A 23,280-nucleotide genomic window follows, 5' to 3' on the forward strand; every position below is an offset into this window, starting at 1 on the left:
ATGGACGTGTTGACGCTTTATAATATTTTAGAAGACGAAGCTGACGAAGAACTGTTGCTACTTGCAAATTATTTCAGGGATGAAGAGGACGAAATGTTTACTGAACGGAGTAGAGAAGGATGTTATAATATTTTAGTTGAAAGACGCCTTATCGATAACGAATACAGATTTCGTGCATATTTTAGGGTATCATTTGAACTATTCAATTATATATTAGATTATATTAAAGACGATATAAGAAGACATCCAAGCAACAGAGTTAAAAGACCAATATCACCGGAGGAAAAACTCGCTCTCACTCTAAGGTAAGTTAATTATGGTATTATAATTATAGTATATTCAGCAATTTAGATTTAAAAAAAAATAGCATATATCATGTTAGTTTTTAACGAACAAGTACATAATTTAATTTATTTAAATATAATTATGATTTGAAAAAAAGTTATTGTTGGACATATTACATAAATACTAAAAATGGTTTAAATAACAATATATTTAAATGTAGAAATATATAGGTACATCATATTATAACACCGGTATTACATTTTACACGAACAAAATGTATAGATCTATAGTTATACATTTTAATTATTTAAGTATAGTAACTTTACTAAAATGTTACAAAAAATTGCTGTCCTGAAATTTTAGATATTTGTAATGTTATAAACAAACTACATGTTTTACCTTAAATACAAAAAAAAAAAAAAAGAATACCGTAACATGGGGTAACTTTGTACCATTTTTCAGCATTTTTAAACTTTAGGGCTAATTTTAGGTAGGTTGCACTTAAAAAAAAAAAAAAAAAAAATACGTACATAATTGTGTGTGCTTAGACATGCCTTCTGTGATATCTAATTTTAATTTTTTTCGTTTTTTAACTTTAAAAAATCTATTCAAAAATTTGGGCCAATGTTACCCGGCAATGGGGTAACTTTAACTCACCTCCAATATCTTTATATATCTGCCCTCCCTGCTTCTTTGGGCCAAAGTTAGGCTATGTCAAATTAATCAGCAAGTTTCTAGAAAGCAATTAAACCAATTTTGGGGGTAAAACAAGCGAAAATAACGAATAAAACAGCCAGTTTAAGGAAATTAATTTTTTTATTACACCTTAAATACATATATGTATTAAATAATAAAAAAAAAAATACTAAATGTATGTTTTAATTACAGAAGTTAAATAATATAATAATATAACATATTACACATAGTCATTTAATTCTGGTACAATAAAAAAATTGCGTTTGCGCAAAAGCGGCGGATTTATTTTTGCTATGACGTCGTGCCACTCATAGTCAATGCAGTCTTTCTTCGCGGGCCACCTCCACTGCTTTGAAAGCTTCTCCATACAGTCCACAGTTGGGCCTTCATTGGACATTTTTGTGATACGACCGGTCCATATAATCATTTATATCGTCAGTTGTGATGTTCGCACGACTTTTTTTAATATTTGCACTGACTTTCAACGATAAATCTTTATTTCTTTTTAAGAACCCGCGAATCCAGTCATCACCCGGAATATTGTTAGTAAATTGAGAAACTCGAACTCCCTTACAATCTAAGTAACGAGTTACACACATCTTAAGGTCCGAAGGGATTAATGGGAAACCAAAATCGGCAAGTTTCATGCAATGCTGTGCGAAGCTAGCTTCCACGGCGGGAGTAAATGCTGTGGGATGCCCAACACTATTACTGTGCAATACTTTTAGTTTATTCTTTATGGTTGACCTAGGTATCTTGTAGTGTTCGGAAGCTTTACGTTGTGTCATTTGTTTGGACTTTATAGCTCTTAGACATGCCTGTAACGTTGCCGGCGTATAGTTTGCATACGCCCTCGTACCTAGCGATCTTTTTGGATTACGCGGCATCGTTTACTGTTAAGCAAAATAGACAAGACAGATGAGACACTATGTAAACTAAGTAGGCAGGTATAACTTAAGTGCCTAAAATGACTAATTATACCATAAACATGACAAAAAATGTAAAAAAAAAAAATCATATTTTAGCTATCACTATCAAATAATAGCGGGACAAAGTTACCCCAAGCTACAAAATGTAAGTTTACAAAAACACATTTGGTTTTTTTTTAAATTTTAAGATTTATTCTTTATTAGTACTATATGTATGAGATAATATCAGACTTACCGAAAAAAAAGACGATTCTTTAACTTCAAATCAAACAAAAGTTTTGAGACGTGGTTTTTTTCCGTTGAAAACACGTGAATACAAACAAATTTTTTTTGATAGCAACACGAGTGATAACGATAAAAACTGTTATCACATTCGGTTACCAGTGTTGTATACTATCGAAAACCACTACAACACATTGATAATAGTCACATGTCTTATCACAACACACAGAAGTATTCAAAATTCCAACGGTGGGCCAAAGTTACCACCCAGAGACAAAGTTACCCCATGTTACGGTACAAATATTTCTTAAAATAAATTAAAAACATAACAACCCTTTTAAAATGTGTTTGCAAAATAAAACAAAATATAAAAATAAAAACACCTTGGTTTAATAATTGTAAAAAAAAATTAATAATCATTATTATAATATTGTAAAAAAGCATAACTGGAGTTTGCAGCTGCGGTAGGGCACGAAACACTGCTTGTTGCAGAAGTTGAAGAACTTGAAGAATCTTCTTCAACAAATATTGTCGGAACTATCTGTTTTGATGGAATAGGCGATACCGGTACAATTGATTCTACGGAAGTTGTATTCGAAGCCTTTGCCTTTAGTGCGCGTAATTCTAATTCGGAAATAATACTAAAAACCTTTGTTTTTGCTTCTACGGCCAATTCTGGGGGAAATGTTGCAACTGTCGAAGCCATGCTTTTAAAAAAAATTTGAATTGGATCATTACATAATTCGCCTTGTCTCATCTCTTTTAACACCGCCAAACGCTCCTCTCACCCTTTCTTGATTTCCTCAATTATCTTATCCTTTGTTCCAATTTTTTTTGGTTTTTCATACGGTTTTCGAAACCTATCTGTCAAACTATCACGTATTTCATTTTCCAGTGGTTGATCGACTATCGAACTATATGTCTCTGATGAAACTTGACCAGAATTATTAGATAAACACTTTTCTTCTGACTCTGCAGTTTGATTAAAACTTTCATTTTCCATAACCTCTGAATAATTTACGTTTTCATTGTAGGCAATGTTCGACTTAGTTCTAAAAATAATTTTATAAATTATAAGATATTTGCATTTTAAGCAGTAATATAAAAAAAGCTGGTCGGGGTAGTAGCAATTTTGCATTTTGGGTAGAGGTTTAAGATTCTTAGTGAAATGAAGAAATTATTGGATCTACAATTGTGTGTGTTTTTTTTCAAATCTCAATATACACTTACTAGTTACTACAAAGTATAAATTTAAATTTTAAATTCATAATTTTCATCATTAATATTATGTAAGTTCTAAAATCAATTTGTGTTAATTTATAAAAAATAATCAAATTCAGAATTTATTGAAATATATTCTTGTGGTAATTATAAATTATTTTTAAAGTAATACCATTTTATGTGTTTGTTTTAATATATTTAATAAAAATAAAAAATATACAAAAATATGGATAAAAAGTAAAAATTAATAGACTTTACTACTCATTGTAATATTTACTATTTAGTTAAAAAAAAATATGTTTATACAACAATAAATCTAAAAAAAAAAAATGTAATCTCAGAATTTCATGAAATTTTGATTAAAAATTTTAATATACGAGTATAAAATATGTACATAATATATAACGTATAAAGTAGCTTAATAATAATAATAATAATAATTCGTTTTTACCTTCTTTCATCTTCAATGTTGTTTAAGAAACTTAATGCATCATCGTTATACTTTGATTTTGTCGGAGCTGCTGAACCAGTACCTAATTTACATTTTTTCATATTTTTTTTGTATGAATCTCTTATCGTACGCCAACGTGTTTTGCAGTCGTTTACTAAAAATAATTTAAATGTAAGTAATTACATTTTACAGATTCTTAGCAACCGGAGAGAGTTACAGATCTCTTTCATTTCAGTTCAGAATATCGCACAGCTGGATAAGTACTATTATAAAGGAAGTACTTGAAGCTATTTGTAACCGATTGAAAAACATAACAATGCCAGAACCTACCGAACATAGCTTAAAAAAAATATCCAATGATTTCTATGAAATGTGGAATTTTCCGAATTGCTGCGGCGCTATTGACGGGAAACACATAAGGATAGTTTGACCTGATAGCTCTGGATCACTGTATTTTAATTTTAAATCATTTTTTTCCGTTGTTCTATTGGCTGTAGTTGATGCGAATAACAAGTTTATAGTGGTCGACATAGGGTCATATGGAAAAGAAGGAGATGCAGGAATTTTCCCTAAATCAAATTTGGGAAAATTGATTTCAACAGGAAAATTTAAATTTCCAGACCCAGAGTGCTTAACAAATACTGATATAGTCGTGCCTCATGTATTTGTTGGTGATGAGGCGTTTAAATTAACGGAAACAATGATGAGGCCCTACCCTCGAAATCAATCAAAAACAGATCAAACGAAAGCCATTTTTAATTATCGTTTAAGTCGAGCGCGAAGAACAACGGAAAATACGTTTGGAATTATGTGTCAAAATTTTCGAGTATTTTTTACTCCAATTAATATTCTTCCTGAGACAGTAGACAACTTAATAATGGCCTCGTGTATTATCCATAATCTATTACGAGATGAACGAATTGTGTGTCCTACAGATTCAACAGAAAAAGATCCCATAACGGACGTACAAACGAACATGGTACAATTAAGCGCAACAGGGGGAAATGCAACACATGAAGCTTTTCGAGTCAGGGAAACTTTTAAAGATTAATTTTAACAGCAGGATAGGATCAGTGAGCTGGCAGCAAAAACACGTCACACGAACTAATTGAAATAATATTATTGTATACATTGGGCTATTTTCAAAAGTATTTTCTTTAATTTCAATTGTGTTTTCTTTTATTTGGTTATTTTAGAATAAAGTAGAATAAGTATTTATTTTTTATTGTATTCTCTTATAATATTATTTAATTTAAAAATAAACTACATATTTTGAATTTCCCTTATATTATTTAAAAAAGCATTATAACATATATATATAGATGTTTGTTTATTTTTATTTTTGATTGTGCACAACCTCGCTGGCTCACTAAAAACCCATAAGTCGCCATATAATATTAATAATATGAGATTTCTATAATTATAAATTGGATTGTTGACACAAAAATCCGAACGACAAACGAACGAATGAATGCTACCAAATGTAAATTTGATACAATTATAATAATAAATATTTAAACCAATGATTTTATAATAAAATTAAAAGTTAATAATAATAAAAAAAATGATTGTTTTCAAACGTGTCACCTTTTTAATTTTTGAATTAACTTAACTAAAAACTAAAAAACTAAAGTAGAGCAAAAACAACAGTTTAATTATATTGGCTATTAATTGTTATAATAATCTCCATCCAATAATACATACCATTTTTTCCTACGAAGTGTGAAATTTCTTTCCAGGAGTTCTCTTTGACGGAATTATCCTTATAATTTTTGTCGCTTAATTTGTACAAAACAGGATAATTTCGGACACATTCAATCAACTTTTCATCATCTACAGAGTTAAATGATTTTGATTCCATAGTTTTTTTGAAAAGGAAATAATCTGGAAGGAATGATCTAAAATATTTATTGTCAATGAATAAAGCATGTTTTAAATGAAATGTATGAAATTGATACTTACCTACTAATTAATGATTTGAGTAATATAATATGCAGTTATTATAAGCAATAAATATTTAAATACAATTTATATTATATAGTAAATAATAATAAAATAATATATTATAATATTATAGAAGCTTGGGATAAAATATTTTTATTTTATTCGTCCTCCGCTGCGTGACACGCAAATGTATGCTCTAGTAGCGACTGTTGCGTGATTGACGTGCGTGAATCGACAATCGCGCGCGCGAATATTCACGCGCGTGAATTATTAATAAACACTTACATGGTTTTTCATGGTTTCAACTTTTGCGCGATCACGCATCACGCATCGCGCACCACGCAATCACGGATGCGTGGTTGTAGGAAACCACGGCTTTAAAGTTTTCGTTTTTTTACATTTTAGCCTTGAAAAATTGATGTCGCGTGTGTCCGAGGGTACGGGTGTAACGATGAATACTTACATTTACCACAACTACGCAGCACCGTTACCAACCTTGGACACCCTTCCCGCCACCGCCGCGAGCCACCTTCGGGCAACAGTCAAAAATTAAAGAAACGTAAGTAGATAGGAACATTTAAATGTTTACCAATAAAATTAAAACTATTGCCTACATCGTGTTTCAGGATGCTACCGGTGCCAGAGCCAGGGGCACCTGGTCGGGGATTGCCGCGGTGAGTGTTTACGCAATATATTTATACTGAATAAAAATATTATTTAGTTTTGTTGTGTTAATAGCCCCCAATACAGCTAGACGGCTGAATCAGCGGGATCGGTCGCCGCGCCGTTGGGTGCAGCGGGATCGATCGCCGCTGGCCATTCGGCCACCGCGTAGTCCGGCGTCGCGGCACCCGGCAAGAATACCGCCACCACCGGCCACGGACGATGTGAGTAACGCACATTAAAAATAATAATAATGATCCTTATAACATCCTAATCCTACATGAATTGTAGGACATGGAAGAGAGTCCTCCCCACCCCCGATACGGGTTATGGATGGACCATTGTAAGTTGTCAATTAGATAATTTTTTTTAATATATACCATATTTCATTCATTTATTGTTTTTCAATTGAGATTTTCTAATTTTATGAATTATTTATAAATTGCAGACGTTGGATGAGTCATGCGTGACGGCGGCGGAAGGACCATTGTAAGTTGTCAACTGGAAAATTTATTTTAATATCATTATAACAATATATCTAATTTATTTAATGTTTTTAAGCTGAATAAAAATTTTTTTTTCAAATATGTGTTTTTTTTTTTGATGCCTTAACACTCCAACAGTCATGGTTTACTTATTATGTATCCATACTATGTTTTCTAAAATAGTTTATGTCAGTTTTAGATATGTACAATAATAATCGGCAGTGAAATACAAACAAAATATTGTATGACATACTGTATGCGTACAAAAAGNGGTTTTTCATGGTTTCAACTTTTGCGCGATCACGCATCACGCATCGCGCACCACGCAATCACGGATGCGTGGTTGTAGGAAACCACGGCTTTAAATTTGAATTCAATGAAATAAAATCATTGTGTACCATAAAAAATTCTGTGCAATGACCGTCTGTCAGAGTAAATATTACTTCATAACTTAGTATATTATGTAATTATAAAAGTTGATTAAAGTTATTTATTTTATATTAAGAATTATTACAACAGTAAATTCAATTTTAAAAAAATTATATAAGAAAAGTCATTGTGTGTATAAAATATAATAATATACTCTAATATCTTCAAGTATCTACCCATGCATATTATTTTTAAATTAAGTACAACAAAATAACTATAAAAAAAACTAATAAAACTAAAAAAATGTATAAAGTTTTTGGATACAGAACTAACTATTTTTGTATGACATTTTTTACAATTTTTTTATATTTAGCTATAAAGATTTATCATTTTATAAATATTTAACGATAAATTAATTTGTAAATTATCGATTTTCATAGATGTTCTCATTTTGGGCTTAAAAATGCTTACATTACAAAATCGTGCCTATGTATTTAAATTTTTTTTCAACTTCTATTGTAAACAGTTATCAGGATAATTGTATTAAATTGTCAAGTTTCTGAGACAACAAATAAAATTGTATTGAATTTATAGAATGAAAAACTAAAAAAATGAAATTTTAAAATATCTAGAAATAACTCAAAACGAGTCAAAATATTTCGAAAATTGAATAATTTAAAGTAAATGGTAAAATAAACATTTGATGAACATTTCAACTGCCTTCGTTTATAATTTATTGAAAAACAACAAAATTAGAAAATATGTTTAATTTCACTGGTGAATATTCAAATCTAATTTCAAACTCTTGTACAAATTAATTTGAAATTCCAGTATACTTTTTTTTTTGTTTAAGTTAAACCAATTTAAGAGGAATCGTATTACATTTTCAAGTATTTTGAACGAATTTCAAACTTTTATCGACATCATTTTAAAAAATAAACTAATAATAATCGAACATTTAATATATGTGTGGTTTTGATGTAGGCGGATTTCGCCAATTCGTGGAATAATGATCGACCCCTGATTGATTCTGCTGAACATAAATTCGTTATTTTTATGCCAGAGAAAAAAGAGAATAGTGAGCTGACATAAAATATCAATAATATTAAATTATTTTCAAATGTAAGGAAACGTACCAATGTAATTATTGAATTAATGCGAATCTTCTTTCTTACAGTAGGTAACGTACATGATTTCTTTTTAACTATATCATAGTAGCCCATTTCTATTTACTTTATTGTAATTTGATAAAAATAATCTTTGTGAATTGTTATTAAAAATAAAAGGGTACCTATAGAAACGTCTACATATAAATATATGATGACGAAAAAATAACTATCAATAAGTATTTGTGTAAAGTTATGAGTAACTGTGTAACACTGTACGAGTCAAAATATTTTGAAAATTGTATCATGTATTTACATTGGTCATTTTTAAATTTCTAAAATAGTAACTTAATAATTTACTTTTGCAGTACACAATACAAATTATGTTAATTATGTTACAATAATTATTTATCATTGTTAGTAATGACATAATATCCTCTTTAGTGACGTTGTTTTGGGTGAAATGATTGTTCGAATTTGGCTTGGGGAAGTGTTGGAGGCCTTTGTAAATGTGGCATCCGTTGTAGTTTGCTGGGTGGTCATCTTCGCACAGGCCACATTTGGCAGATGACTCGTTTGATTTGTTGCAGTTGGAGGAAGGGTGGTGACTAACCTAACGGACACGTCTGAGAGAGTATGAGCAGTATTTCCTTGTGTGTCCATATTCCTAACAATTATGAAACTGGATGACATCTTTCCACTTGTGTGGTTCCTCAATTTTCATTTTAGTGCGGAATAATTACGTTACTCCAAAAATGTCATTATTAATTTCGGCTGGCTCCAGGTTAACAAAGAAAATAGGAAGTTTATTTTTGGTGGGTTTTTGCAGAACGTTGGAAAGTTGCCGATTTCTTCGATTTCTATTAAGACTTCAACTAATGGAGTGGACTGATGAGGGTTTCGGATCACTACTTGAAGGCCTTTTCCTCCTGAGGTTGGTACTGAGCTTCTCTATCTTTTAGAAAATGGATTAATTCACAATAATACTTAGGATCTGATGTTTGGATTTTTAAACCGTTTGTAGATGATTTGCAAGTGAATGTGTCGTTACCGATTGGCTTAATTAGTTTATTGCGCACTTCAACGAAGTCAAGGATGCCACAGACATAGATTGGGGGTGGAAGTTTTCTTTTATAATTTTAGCCATCGGATGGAGTTAAATTGTAGTGGGGAGTAGGATTGTTTTGGGTGTTTCCCATCACAGTGTCATCATTTGGGAGTGGAGCAAATCTGTTAACCGTTATAAATAATGGTTTGACTTTCTTAGGTGTGGGATTGGAAGTGTCGGTCGATGAAAGGTTCGTTTTGGCGTATTTTTGTTTTTCTGAAAAATGAATTTATCATCGTTTTCGTCTGCTGAATCGGAAGAATTAAAGACGTCATTTGAACCACTCTGTATACGAGTGTCATGTGAACTATTTACAGTGATGGTTGATCCTGTTCTTTGTTTTTGTTTAGAACTGATTTGAGACGGGGCTTGATTAGACATGTTTTTAGTTGGTGTATTTTTGTTACAAGAATTGTTGCTTGCAGGTTGTTCCATTTTAATTATTCAAAAATTGTTGGTGGGTCAGAATAATAACTGGTTAAAAGGTCATCGCGCAGCGGTGCCTCAGAAAAGTGGTGAGAGGAATGTGTATCTTACATTAAGAGGATGTCACACTGGTCATTTTCAGCGGTAAAAACACGTCAACGAAAAACAAACGAAACGGCATTAAAAAGGGTTTTTAGAGTAAAAATACTTATATGAAATTTATAGAGAACAATTTTTAGGAGGGAACCTTGTCGGTGTTTTTCGAAATATTAAGCAGTAAAAAAGTTACAGTAATTTAAAAAATGTAAAAAAAAAAGGTTTTTGTGCCTTTAATATCGAGCTGTGTATTTGTATTAATAAAAAACCCCGATGAAGTTCCCTTCGAAATATTGTTCTCTATAAAATTTATTATAGGTAATTTTACTCTAAAACCACTTTTTAATTGATTTTCGTTTGTTTTTCGACAGCATATTTACGTCGTTAGATTTGATATTTCATTACAATAGTGTGCTGCCACCTACATGCCGTTGTGACGGAGGTCGCAAATTCCCCCACTACGCCAAAAAGTGACTGTCTCGTACGGCCGGCAATAATAGGCAACGAGGGCCGACGCACTACGACAAACGCTTCTGAGAATAGATAATGCGCCGATTATAAACCTTTATACTTATAGGAATAGGAATATGAATTATTGATATTTTATTATAGAACTAACAATAATGAATAAATACAATTATTATAATCAGGCAATCGACAATCATAGACGGTATTCCATCACTGACCGACTGGATAAATGATAACTTATTTTATCTGTGTTCAATCATTTTTACAATGTTGACATTCTAATATTTTCAGACAGTAGATAGGTAGGTACATCAAACTTCAAAGTATGAACAATTCGTCTTTCAACAATAAATTCTAGTACCTAATCATATAAAATAAATATTTTTCTACATAATAGTATAATACTTGGTATAAATTATAATGGTATATTGCTGCAATATAAAAAACTTGAATTGATGTTTAAATTAATTTTTAAAAAAAAAAGTTATAAATATAGACACCGTACTTAGAGATTACGAATTCGGATAACGGAAGTAACAATATGAGACTACTAATAGCTGTATTTCCAGAAATATGTATGAAAATTAAAAATAAATATTCAAGTATAATTATTACTATAACTATTGTAATATTCGACTTATCGTAAAGTAAACTCCGAAGGTTATAACCATTTCTTCTGTATGATTCAACGTGAGCACATCATTTGTGAACATTTTTATCATTTTTTTTTTACAATTTTCCGGCTCTATATTGTTCATTATGGTGAATAAAAAAAAGCGGGTAAGTGGATGTCGCACTGCTGTACAGTAGGTTACAAGTGGGTCACTGTATAATGGATGGAATTAAATTTGAATTCAATGATACAATATCATTGTATAAGAAAAACGATTCTGAGTGGAGACGGTATGTCAGTCTTGGTTTAAGACATATTAATACCAATATATCTGAGTCAAAATTCGAATTTTAAATGCTTATAAAAAAAAGTTGTGCCTATGTATTTTAAATATTTTACAATTGCTATTGTAAAAATATATCAGGAGCCTTGTATTAAATTTTCAAAATTTTTCGCCCAACAAATAAAATTTTATTGGTATTTATAGAAAAAAAAACTAAGAAAATTGACAATGTCCGTAAACATCTCAAAAAGAGTAAAATTATTTTCAAAATTTTATCGTGTTTAGAAAATGCTAATATCAACATTCAGTGAAATTTTCAAGTATCTACAGCCATTCGTTTTTTAATTACAACAAAAACAGAAAATTGTTACATGAAAAATCGAGTGAATATCAAATGTTGAAAAAATATGAATTTCAAACGCTCATAAAAATTTAATTTGACTTTCCTCTAAACATTTTTTTTTTTTGATAAAGGTAGACAAACTTATGAGGCATCTTGTATTAAATTTTAAAATCTTAGATTTAAAAAAAAATTTTTTTATGAATTTCTAACTTAAAATAATTTCTAAATTTTCGTCGTTTTTACGTATTTTGTCAATATTTGAACTTTAAATGCTTATAAAAAAAAACTGTGACTAAGGATTTTTAATTTTTTTCATCTGCCTTTGAAACAATATACTAGGAGCCTTGTATTAAATTTTCAAGTTTTTTTAACCAACAAATAAAATTGTATTAATATTTATAGAAAAAAAAAATTAAAAAAATTGAAAACTGACAATGTCCGTTAACAGTTCAAAAAGAGTCAAATTATTTTCAAAATTTTACAGTGTATAGAAAATGCAAATATAAACAACCTGTGAAAATTTCATATATCTACGGCCATTTGTTTTAGAGTTGCACCAAAAACCAAAATCGATTTTGCTTAAAAATTCCCGTTTTTTCTTAATTTTTCTTTTGTTTATCACGTCGCTTTTGAAAACTACTGGGAAATTTTTTCTTTTGACCCCCCAAAGTACCAACTAGATTCACTTTCCAATCAGAAAAGTTGCTGTTGAAGAAAATCGAAGCAGTTTTACTGTCCTAAAAGGTGATGACAGACACAAAAAAAAAATTAAAAAAAAAACACACATCATTGTAAAATCTATACATTCATCGTTCCACTCAGAATCTAAAATGAGCTAAAGCGTAAACGATCGACTAAAAAAAATGGTCACTAAGGCACTTGCACTAAGACGATCTAAAAAACCAAGGTAAGTGCCCTAAATTACATATTATTTATTTTAAAAATTAAAAACATTGTATAACCAATTTAAATTTAATTTTAAATGTTTAGTTTCCTGGTCTAAAACGAAAAAAATTGTTTTGTTATATATTTTACCGGCAATATGGAGAATCGGGTATTTTACAAAAATACCTAGGATTTATATAAAATGCCAAAAATCATTCGGAAATATACATTATACAAGCTTTGCCTAGGTATTATATATAATGCCCAAGGTGGAGTAGGATATATGATAAAAATAAACAAAATTGGGTATCGCCTAATACCAGCGACATATATATTTTACTTAACGCCTAGGTATTTCATAAAATAACTAGGTTATATATAAAATAATATTGAAAATCCTATGTTTTATTTACATTACCAAAAATGGGTCGGCAGTATACATAATGCCTAGGCATTTTTCAAAATACCTCAATTATTCATATGGCCGGTGACATATACATATATAATTAGTGTTGAGTCTCGACTGTACCTCGTCATAGAGAAAGTCACTGATCATTTGTAAAATGACAATAAAAAAATTATACCACCCCACCCCAAAAAACTTGAACATATGTACAAAACAAAGAAATTATTGAAATTAAAAAACGTGTTTGGACTTTTGGAGTTCATATTTTAACACATCAATCAAACTAACCTATATGACTCAATGACGAGGTTATAACTAATACAATTTATTTGTTTGGTAATTTTTATCTATACTGACTATACTCCTATATTATTTATAGTGAACCTAGTACCTTCACTGGCTCTACTAATGACGTAGAAATTGAAAACATAGACTTTGTTACACCAATCCAGTAAGTAAGATATTAAAAATTGTCAGGTACCTATCTTATTATATATTTTTTCACTTAGTCTATAATTTTCATTTTACCTTATATTGTACAATTATTTGTTAATTAAAATTTTGAACTAACCTATTGTACATTAGTAGGCAGTGCCAAACCTTTTATCACGTATTTTGTTTTTGAGACTTCACCTGTTAAGAAATAATGAATTAATTGAAAACTTTAGGTTTACTTCGACACCTGTTCAAGTTGTCCCAATTGTTGAAGATAATAGTAAAACTGAGTATCAGATAAAAACAAAAATCTCTTTGATTATTCTTATTTCGAATTTCGTTTTCGATTTTTTTATTTTTTTATTTTTTTTCATATTTAGGGTTCTTACTGACCATTTATCGGGTAGACGAATTGTAGATGTTGATTATATTTTTAAACAAATCCAAAATAGTTTATATGGTGGTGCCGTGGTGGACTAGACTATTCTTTTTTGAATATGTATTTTGTCTCAGAAAAACGTTATGGTTTTTTTTCCAAATTCAAATTTTAATGCAAAACGCAAAATTTTACATTGTAAAAGTTATTTCTTCAGAACCATCTGATAAATCATATCTTCCCATAAATAAAGCCGTAACAAATGGAACTGTAGCAATTGGTAAATTGAAAAAATAATTATATTGATTTACCGCCAACCGGGCCAACTTGGGGTGCGTGCTTAACTTGGGGCAAATATATTATCTTTTAGATTTACCTCCATAACGGTCTCTTATCAATTAATTGATGTGATACAAGTATTCTGTTGTTATCTTAGAAATATTTAAAATCATTTTGCAAGTGTCGCAGCATCAAATTTTCAACGTAAGTATAAATTTTAATTAATTATTTTTGTGTCTAATATCTATCGTTTTGAAAAGGTCCTAAAACATACACTAATACTCATTGAATGAAACGCTTTACATACATATCAATAATAAAAAACATGTTCGGATACGTGTTAAATTTACTACTCCATAATGTAAATTATTATAATCCTGCATATATTTCTGTAAATTACGTTTAACTCATTTAGTACAAATTGGGGCATTGTTATTCAACCCTGGTCCAAGTTATACCAAGGATCATTAAATTAAATTTGAACAAGACTAACTTAGCTAAAATTTAGTCTAAATACTACTTAGGCATATTTATATTTTTAACTATGTACAGATGGGTAGATGCCGGAAAAAAATTGGTGGACGAACATACAAAAATTTTTCTGATCATGATTTGCAAAGAGCTGTTGCTCTCGTTAAGAACGGTGTTTGAAGTGAGCGTCAAGCAGCTGAACAATTTGGAATTCCAAAGTCTACAATTAATAGAAAGAGAAATAAGAAAAATTTGAAGCCTGTTGGGAGACCTTGTGTTTTATCTACAATAGAAGAATCTTTGTTGTTGGACGGACTAGTTAGAGCTGGGAAATGGGGATTCCCTTTGACATCAAAAGACATTGGTTTTATTGTACATGAATTCCTAATTTATATTTACAAATTATAAGACTTATTTAGTAGATACCTAAAGAAGAAAGTTACCTGTTATTTAATATCTAACAATTATGTTATTATTTTTTAATTTTTAATGTTATTTTTTGTTTAATACTTTATAAATTGGTTAACAAGGAAGTTACCTACCTACTTAATATTTAATACTAAACAAGAATATTATTATTTTTAATTTTTAATTTTATTATTTTTTTTTAATAATTTTTTAATTGGTTAACAAGAATGTTTTTATTTTTTTGTACATGTTAATATACACTCACCAGGTACAAAATATATTTTTTAAATTCAGAAAATTATCTAGTATTTTTTAAAAATTTAAAATAGTGCCCCAAGTTGGTTTGAGTAAATTATAAAATAGATTTTTCATAAGAAAAACATGAATGCCCCATGTTGTCGATATTCGGTACAACATGGGGCAAGCAGAAAAAAAACACATAGAAGGAATAATTTGTATGATTCAAATGCAACAGAAATTAATAAATTAAACCTTAACTAAAAAAAAATGTTATATTGAAAATACCTATAGAATAATTAGACTTAAAGTTATTTATAATAGAATTTCAAAACTGCCCCAAGTTGGCCTGGTTGACGGTACTTAATATACCTACCTAAATTATAGAGGTAGGTAATATATTATTATTTTTTTTTTTTTTATCTTTGTTTACTGATTAGATTAAACCACTTTCAACATTTGATTTTCAAACGGAAATATATCATAAAAATGTCATACATTTTTATTATATGTTGCCATTTTAAAATCAAAATTTTATAGTAGTTTAACCAATAAATATAAGGGTCTAAAAATATTAAAATATATTACACTATTAGAAAAGCATTAATCTAAAATTTTGAAAAAAAAACTGAAAATAGTCAATACAGTTTTTGTTATATTCGATTTTGATGTTGGTTGTAAAAGTTATACATTGCTACATTGTTATATATCATCTTCAAGGAATTGGCCAAAAACAAATAGCTGAATTATCAGCTGCAATGGAAATTCCGTGCATGACAAGTACAACTTTTTTTAAAGAACATGAAAACTTAAGCTCTAGTATTCATAACTCAGCGTGGGAGGAAATATAAAAAGCTGGAGAGGAAGAAAGAAAGTTAGCAATAGAAGCAGATGTTGGCAATGATGGGATACCGTTTTGTACCGTTGTAGCAGATGGACAGTGGTCAAAACGGAGTTATAAATCTAAATACGACGCTTTATCCGGAGTGGTATACTATATTTTGTACTTTCGTTATATATTTAAGGATTGTCGGAAAATTGGTACGGTTGTTTTGAACGTGGAATATTGGTACGGTCGTTAAAAACCAGGGTTTCTTAAACTATTATTATTTAACTACATTAGATAAGTACTGCATGAAATTGTAGGGAAGTATTAATATAATCTACAACGACAAATGACAATATCGATAACGACGAATAAAGATATTGTACATTATTTCATTAAATTGTACATTTCATGCGACCTAGTGCAACTGCAACGTTCAACTTATTGCCACGTGTCCACAATTTTCAATTTTTATTTTTGTTATAATGGAAAGTTTTAAAACTGAAAAGGGAAATGAATTAATGCCGTACAAGAATTATTCGTATGTAATTTTAAGAAAAAATAATAATACTATTAGGTGGAAATGTTCACAAAATACAACATTAAAATGTCCGGGAAAAATTACAACGAATTTAATGAAACCAGTAAGTTTTAAATTAGTAATAATTTATATTATTGTATCTATTGTATTGTAATGTATTATTATTAATTTTATTTTAGTATATAAACTATTCAAATATAGTGCCTCATAATCACACTTCAAATAATAAAATTGAGGAAATAATTGCTATAAGACATAATATAAAAAAAAGAGCCTTAGACACACGAGAAACTCCAAGTCAGATGGTTTCATCCATCATGCACAATATTTCTGGTTAGATGATTATTTTTTTTATTAAATAAATATTATTATTTTTAATTTTTTTAAAATATTTTATGGCTGTAGAAGATACAGCGGTAACACTGGGAAATTTGTCTTCCATAAAACGTAACATACGAAATTACCGACATAGAAAATTTCCCGATGAACCGTTAAATGCAAATTTTTGTCTTCCTGAAGAGTGGAAAACAACGATGGGTGCTGAACCTAAGCCATTTTTGATTTTTGATAATAAACAAGCTGATTCGCGAATTTTGATTTTTGCCTCTAATTTCGCTTTAAATATTTTGTCTTGCGCGGCAACTTGGTTTATGGATGGAACTTTCAAATGCTCAACTACTATATTCCAACAACTTTATGTTATACGAGGAAAGTATAAAAATCAAATATCTACTTGTGTGTATGCATTTTTGCCTAATAAGTTAAAAAGTACGTATATCACTATTTTACAACAAGTTGTTATTAATTGTCTTCAAACTTCAAACAATCCAAAACCAAAATATATCGTGATGGATTTCGAAATAGGAGCTATAAGTGCTACTAAACATGTATTTGGTGATAGTGTGCAGGTTAAAGGATGTTTTTTTCACTTATGCCAGTCAATGTGGCGAAAAATTCAACACCTAGGTCTAAGTTCTGTTTATAAAAATAACAAAAATATAAGAATAAATTGCAGTATGATTAATGCTTTAGCTTTTTTACCTCTCAATGAAGTATCCAGTGGAATGGCTTATTTGTACACAATAATTCCTATAGAACTATTGGTAGTGGCTAAATATTTTGATGACATCTATGTCAGTGGTACTAGCGGTACCCCAATGTTTTCTCCAATTTTGTGGAATGTATTCGATGTCACATTGAACGGTGGTGATAGAACAAATAACTATTGCGAAGGGTGGAATAATTATTTTAATAAGCTTGTAGGAACAAGCAACCCATCATTTTGGTTAGTTCTACAATGTATTCAACAAGATGAATCTACGATGCGAATTGAAAGTATACGGCATGAACTACCTAATAATTTAACATCTCGAAAAAAAAATAAAAAATATGATTCACTTCAATATAAACTTCATGAAACTATTACTAGTTACGTAAATAAAGAAATTACAATGGACATTTTTTTAAATATCATAGGGAAACTATTGTGAATTTATATTTAATTTTGAATTATTATGAATTATTTAATTTTGGACACATTTTTTTTAATTTAATTTTTTGAACCACTGAAAATAAAATATTTTATAGTACCAATATTCCGCCTATTTCATTTCTTTTGTTCAAAACACAATCACCGTACCAATTTTCCGTTTACCATATTATTTAAGGCCCATTAAAATATGATTTTCAAATTTTATTTGAAATATTAGTCTCCCCAAATTAGTACAAATAATTCGACTATTGTTAGGTAAAGCCTGCAGTGCTAGGTAAATTAATTTTTGTCATACAATATACATTTATATATTCTACATTCATAATTATTATTTTAGTAACGTGGAATATAACGTGTTAGTCCACAGAAATTATTTTTAAAAATTAATTGCATTAGTTTAAGTTAAATATCAAATTAAAATAATTATGTACCTGTTTAACCGGAACCATACATGCATGAATTGTTGATAATATTTAATTAAAATATTAAAATATACAGGCCACTTTTATTGGATACAAAACTAAAAAAAGTGCTATTTGTTGGGATCAGAAATCGCTTTTGTATTATCTGTAGTCGAGCTGAAACAAAAAATGAAACTTCAGGCATTCATACATGTTTTTTAAACTGGAAAAAAGCAGCCGCCGATATAGAAACAGATGGAATAGCTGAGGGCTTTTTAAAAAGTGTAGAGCTACACAAATTGAAGTTCAATAAGCTTATTGGTACGTTATTCAATTTTAAGAACTATGTTAGGTTATGTTCAAATAAAAAAAAAAATACGTGCTAGTACTTGCTCAAGTCCGATAGTTACCTTACATAAAACATACTCTTTATATTATATTATTATTTTATTTTGTATGAAAAATGATTTAGGATAGGATGGTTACCAAAACGGATCAGGCAAAAGTGTCTACTGTAATCGTTATTAAAAACAGCTGGAGAATTCAAAACTAGCGCTTGTATGTAATAGTGATGATAATCCCAAATACTGTGGTGGCGAGTGGCGGCTGATGCTGTCTGCTTCTATACTTCACTACACATCATTACACACGCAGTAGTGAATATTCCAACTGTTTTTATTAGCAATTTCAGTTGATACTTTAAACGATCTTTAATCGTGACATGAACTATAGCTATAATGTTATGGTCATCTGTGTAAATTAAAATCTTACCTATGTATTATTCCATAATACTAATTACTATTATCTAAAATTGTTTTTTTAATTATAATTATCATTAAATTAATATCTGAAATAATATGTAGATTTACAACATCCGCATAATTCTAGTTTAGCAACCTATCGATTTTTAAAAATTTTTTTTTTCCAAAATGTGTGTTTTAGGGTGCTTTATAAGAATGTAAAAAAAAACAAGCCCGGACAAACTTAGTTTTGAAGTTATTGATCAAAAACTTCAAAAACTTCATTTTTTCGTTACGCGCATTTTAAAAAAAAAAAAATACTTAGAATTGAATATTTTTAGATTTTTTTTTTTCGAAATGTGTGGTTTTTAACGCTTAATAGATTGGTAAAATCAAAACTTACCTAACATACTTACTTTTGAAGTTTTTGCACGTAAACATTGAAAAATACCATTTTCAAAATTAATAATAAATCCTTTCTAAAATTAGCTGAAAATCAGTTTTTTTAATATTTTTTTTAAAAAATATATACAGTTTTAGTTGGAAAAGTTTTTAGTGAAGTCAGAATTGTGCTATCTGGCTTAGTTTTAGAGTTACAGGTATTAAAAGTTGCCTTATTTATGAAAAAATGTAATACAGGTAAACAGGTAGTTACAATTATATTATTTTATAAAGCTAATATAATAAATTATTATTGGTATTTACCAAAATAGTAGCATCATTAATGGTGGAACACAAACACAAACCCATAATATTAAGATTAAATTCATCATATTAAATATATACAAATAATGTGTATTTAATTATCATAATATCAAGAAAAAAAAAAGATAAAATATTATAGATAGGTACTATTTTCTCCGATAGCAAAATGCATGATCGTCATTACGATCGATTACTTAGTCGAGTTAAACTAAAGTATTTTGTTGTTCAGTTTTAATTTTATTTTGTTAAAAATTTAAAATGACATCGATCATTGAAATTTATGAAATATTCGAACATAAAACGAGTGGCCATCTGTCCATGTCGGTTATAAGTGTTTTACAGTCCTGGGGCCTTATTGCAAAAAATAATGTCATAAAATGTAATAAAGGACACTTTTTAGAATTGTGTCCTAGCACAGCTTATTGTGACGGTGTTGTTTGGCGATGCAAACAAACATATATCAACAGCAGCAAAAAGAAAGTGAAGTGCAATTTTTACCAATCAATCCGAAAGTGCACTTTTTTTTCAAAGTCCCACTTGTCTATATATCAAATTGTGACATTCGCGTATTTGTGGACCGAAAAAGTGTCACTAGAATTTATTCGTAATCAACTTAAAATAGCTCGGCAATCATCTGTTGATTGGGCCTCGTTCCACCGAGAAGTCGTATTTGACGGTATGATACTACGACACCAAAAAATCGGTAAGTAGAAGATTAAGTACTCAATTTAGTTTAAACAGTCCGAGCGAGCATGGAAATTAGCATGTGAGTGACCCCGCTCGGTGGCTCGGTGCAACAAAAATGCAATTTTCTTAACCCTGTGACCCACTTGGGGAGGTGTTGCACAGCAAGCCGAGGGATATTTTCGTTTTTAATTGTCCGAGTGAGCGCAGCGAGCGAGTGACCCCGCTCGGTGACTCGGTGCAACAAAAATGCAATTTTCTTAACCCTGTGACCCACTTGGGGAGGTGTTGCACAGCAAGCCGGGGGATATTTTCGTTTTTAATTGTCCGAGTGAGCGCAGCGAGCGAGTGACCCCGCTCGGTGACTCGGTGCAACAAAAATGCAATTTAAAAAATACTCTGTATGTAGGTGGACCGGGGTTAATTGTTGAAATTGATGAATCCAAATTCGGAAGGCGAAAATACCACAGAGGACATCGCGTTGAAGGCCAGTGGGTATTTGGTGGAGTTGAACGCGAAACGGGTCGTTGTTTTCTCGTACCGGTAGAGAAGCGTGACAAAGACACTATTATGTTTGCACATATTTAGACAGACACGCGGGGAGCAGCGGACGACAAGACAACTTACAGCGGGTACGATTTAATTAAGACTGTTTATTATAATATGAAACGGCTATCGCAGTATCGCGCGGTCGTCGATACCGATTACATAATAGTATAAATATTAATTAGGTAGGTAACATACATATCATTATTCCTCCTTAAAAATAATAATAATAATCTAATAACATTTTATAATTCAATTACTTTTGCTTTCACATTCTTATTATACTGAAACAACATATTATAATTGTACACATAATAATTACATAATAATTACATAATAATATAATAAATAATAATATAAACACATCAATAATAATTAAAAACTAATACATTATTTTTTTTTTTTTTAATCACTCTGATGCATTCCTTCGCTTAACATACTAGATTTTAATTTATTTATATGCACCATTTTCACACTTCCATTCATCATCACTAAATACCGGCATCCACTCAGTTCTTTCATAATTTTACCTGGTAACCAATTTTGACCTTTTGCTTGTGGGTTTTTTACTAACACATTTTCATTAATTTCAAAATGTTCCGATTTTCCAATTGCAGAGTGCTCTAAAATAATGTTCCCTCCTATTTTTGGTTTTAATACTGTTAATTGTGTTTTCGGCTTAAAATTTAACATAATTTCTGCTGGACAACAACCTGTGTCAGCTGACGGTGTATTTCGATAAGACAATAATATATCGTCTATTTTCGTTTGCATTCTCGTTATCTCTCTCTCATTACACAGTGACTTAATTAATATCTTCTTAATAGTTTGTACCCCTCTCTCCGCCAAACCGTTTGACTCCGGATTATACGGTGGAGAATGTAATAACCTTATACTATTATTAATACAATATGTTTTTAATTCTTTTGAACCAAACGGCGGTCCGTTATCGCACACAAGTATTTCAGGCGAACCAAAAGTACAAAAACAACGGCTTAAAACTCTGATTACCATTGCTGCGGTTGTATTATTTAACGCCCAACATTCAATCCATTTACTTCCACTATCTACTAGAATTAATAACTTAATTTTATATACGTCCAAAAAATCAATATGTATACGCTGCCATGGTTTTTCTGACTTCGGCCAGGGGACAAAAATTTTATCCTTCTTACTTTTATCGTTTTGATTAAACTGACATTGTGAACAGCATTTTATATACTTTTCAATACAACTATATATATTTGGCCACCATACATAAGATCGAGCTAACATTTTTGATCGTACTATACCTGGGTGGTTTTTATGTAAAATATTTAACACTTGCTGTCTTAATATATTTGGAACTACAACTCTATTTCCTATAATTAAACATTCCTTTTCAATTGATAACTCGGACCTCCTACGAAAATATGGTTCTAACTCGTTTTTATAATTTTTATGGCCAACCCAACCCGACTTAACCTGCTCACAAACTATTTTTAAAACAGCGTCTTCACTTGTTTGCTTTGCTATTTCGTGAAACGTTAATGGTAACTGTTCAACTAACATTATTGAACCTAAATCTTCATCAATATTTCCCTCTATAGGTAATCTCGATAGCGCATCAGCATTATTTATGTTTGACCCCTTTCTATATTGAAATTCATAATCATAACCCGATAATATTATAGCCCATCTCTGAAGTCTTGACGAAGCATGTACTGGAATATTTTTGTTTTGATTAAATAATGTCTTTAACGGCAAATGATCCGATACTAAAATAAACTTTCGACCAAACAAATATTTATGAAATTTTTTTATTCCAAATATAATAGCTAATGCCTCAAGATCGATTTGAGAATAATTTTTTTCAGCTGCCGATAATGTACTCGATGCAAACACGATAGGTTTTTCTTCCTTATCTATTATATGACTTAGTACTGCACCCACGCCATAACTAGAGCTATCGCACGTCAAAATTAATGGCAAATCTGGGTTATAAGTAACTAATAACTGACTTTCTTTTAAAACTGATTTCGCTCTTTTAAATGCTGATTCGCACTCTTTTGACCAAATCCACTTAACATTTTTTTTTGTCAAATTATATAATGCGGCTAAAATAGTCGATGACATTGGAATATAACCTTGATAATAATTA

General features: G+C 29.9%; 4 protein-coding genes across 4 annotated transcripts; 2 read left to right on the top strand and 2 right to left on the bottom strand.

Annotated features, from left to right (window-relative positions):
- On the top strand, positions 1-4,574 carry LOC111032470 (protein ANTAGONIST OF LIKE HETEROCHROMATIN PROTEIN 1-like). The gene is made up of 2 exons (XM_022312823.1): positions 1-305; positions 3,997-4,574. The coding sequence occupies exons 1-2, from the start codon at positions 1-3 to the stop codon at positions 4,232-4,234; spliced, it is 543 nt and encodes a 180-aa protein (XP_022168515.1). The 3' UTR covers positions 4,235-4,574.
- LOC111032485 lies at positions 716-2,427 on the bottom strand. The gene is made up of 2 exons (XM_022312847.1): positions 2,146-2,427; positions 716-1,874 (listed from the first exon to the last, which is right to left on the bottom strand). Exon 2 carries the CDS (start codon positions 1,866-1,868, stop codon positions 1,368-1,370), a length of 501 nt encoding a protein of 166 aa, XP_022168539.1. The 5' UTR covers positions 1,869-1,874; positions 2,146-2,427; the 3' UTR covers positions 716-1,367.
- Positions 4,575-19,780: 15,206 nt separating the features above from the next.
- Positions 19,781-21,462, top strand: LOC111032492. Its single transcript, XM_022312862.1, has 2 exons — positions 19,781-20,613; positions 21,004-21,462. The coding sequence occupies exons 1-2, from the start codon at positions 20,169-20,171 to the stop codon at positions 21,180-21,182; spliced, it is 624 nt and encodes a 207-aa protein (XP_022168554.1). The 5' UTR covers positions 19,781-20,168; the 3' UTR covers positions 21,183-21,462.
- An 83-nt stretch (positions 21,463-21,545) lies between these two features.
- LOC111032475 (uncharacterized protein K02A2.6-like) lies at positions 21,546-23,255 on the bottom strand. The gene has a single exon (XM_022312837.1). It carries the CDS (start codon positions 23,253-23,255, stop codon positions 21,546-21,548), a length of 1,710 nt encoding a protein of 569 aa, XP_022168529.1.
- Between the last annotated feature and the right edge of the window lie 25 nt (positions 23,256-23,280).

Source organism: Myzus persicae, unplaced genomic scaffold (genome assembly GCF_001856785.1).
Source record: "Myzus persicae strain clone G006 unplaced genomic scaffold, MPER_G0061.0, whole genome shotgun sequence".
Lineage (NCBI taxonomy): Eukaryota > Metazoa > Arthropoda > Insecta > Hemiptera > Aphididae > Myzus > Myzus persicae.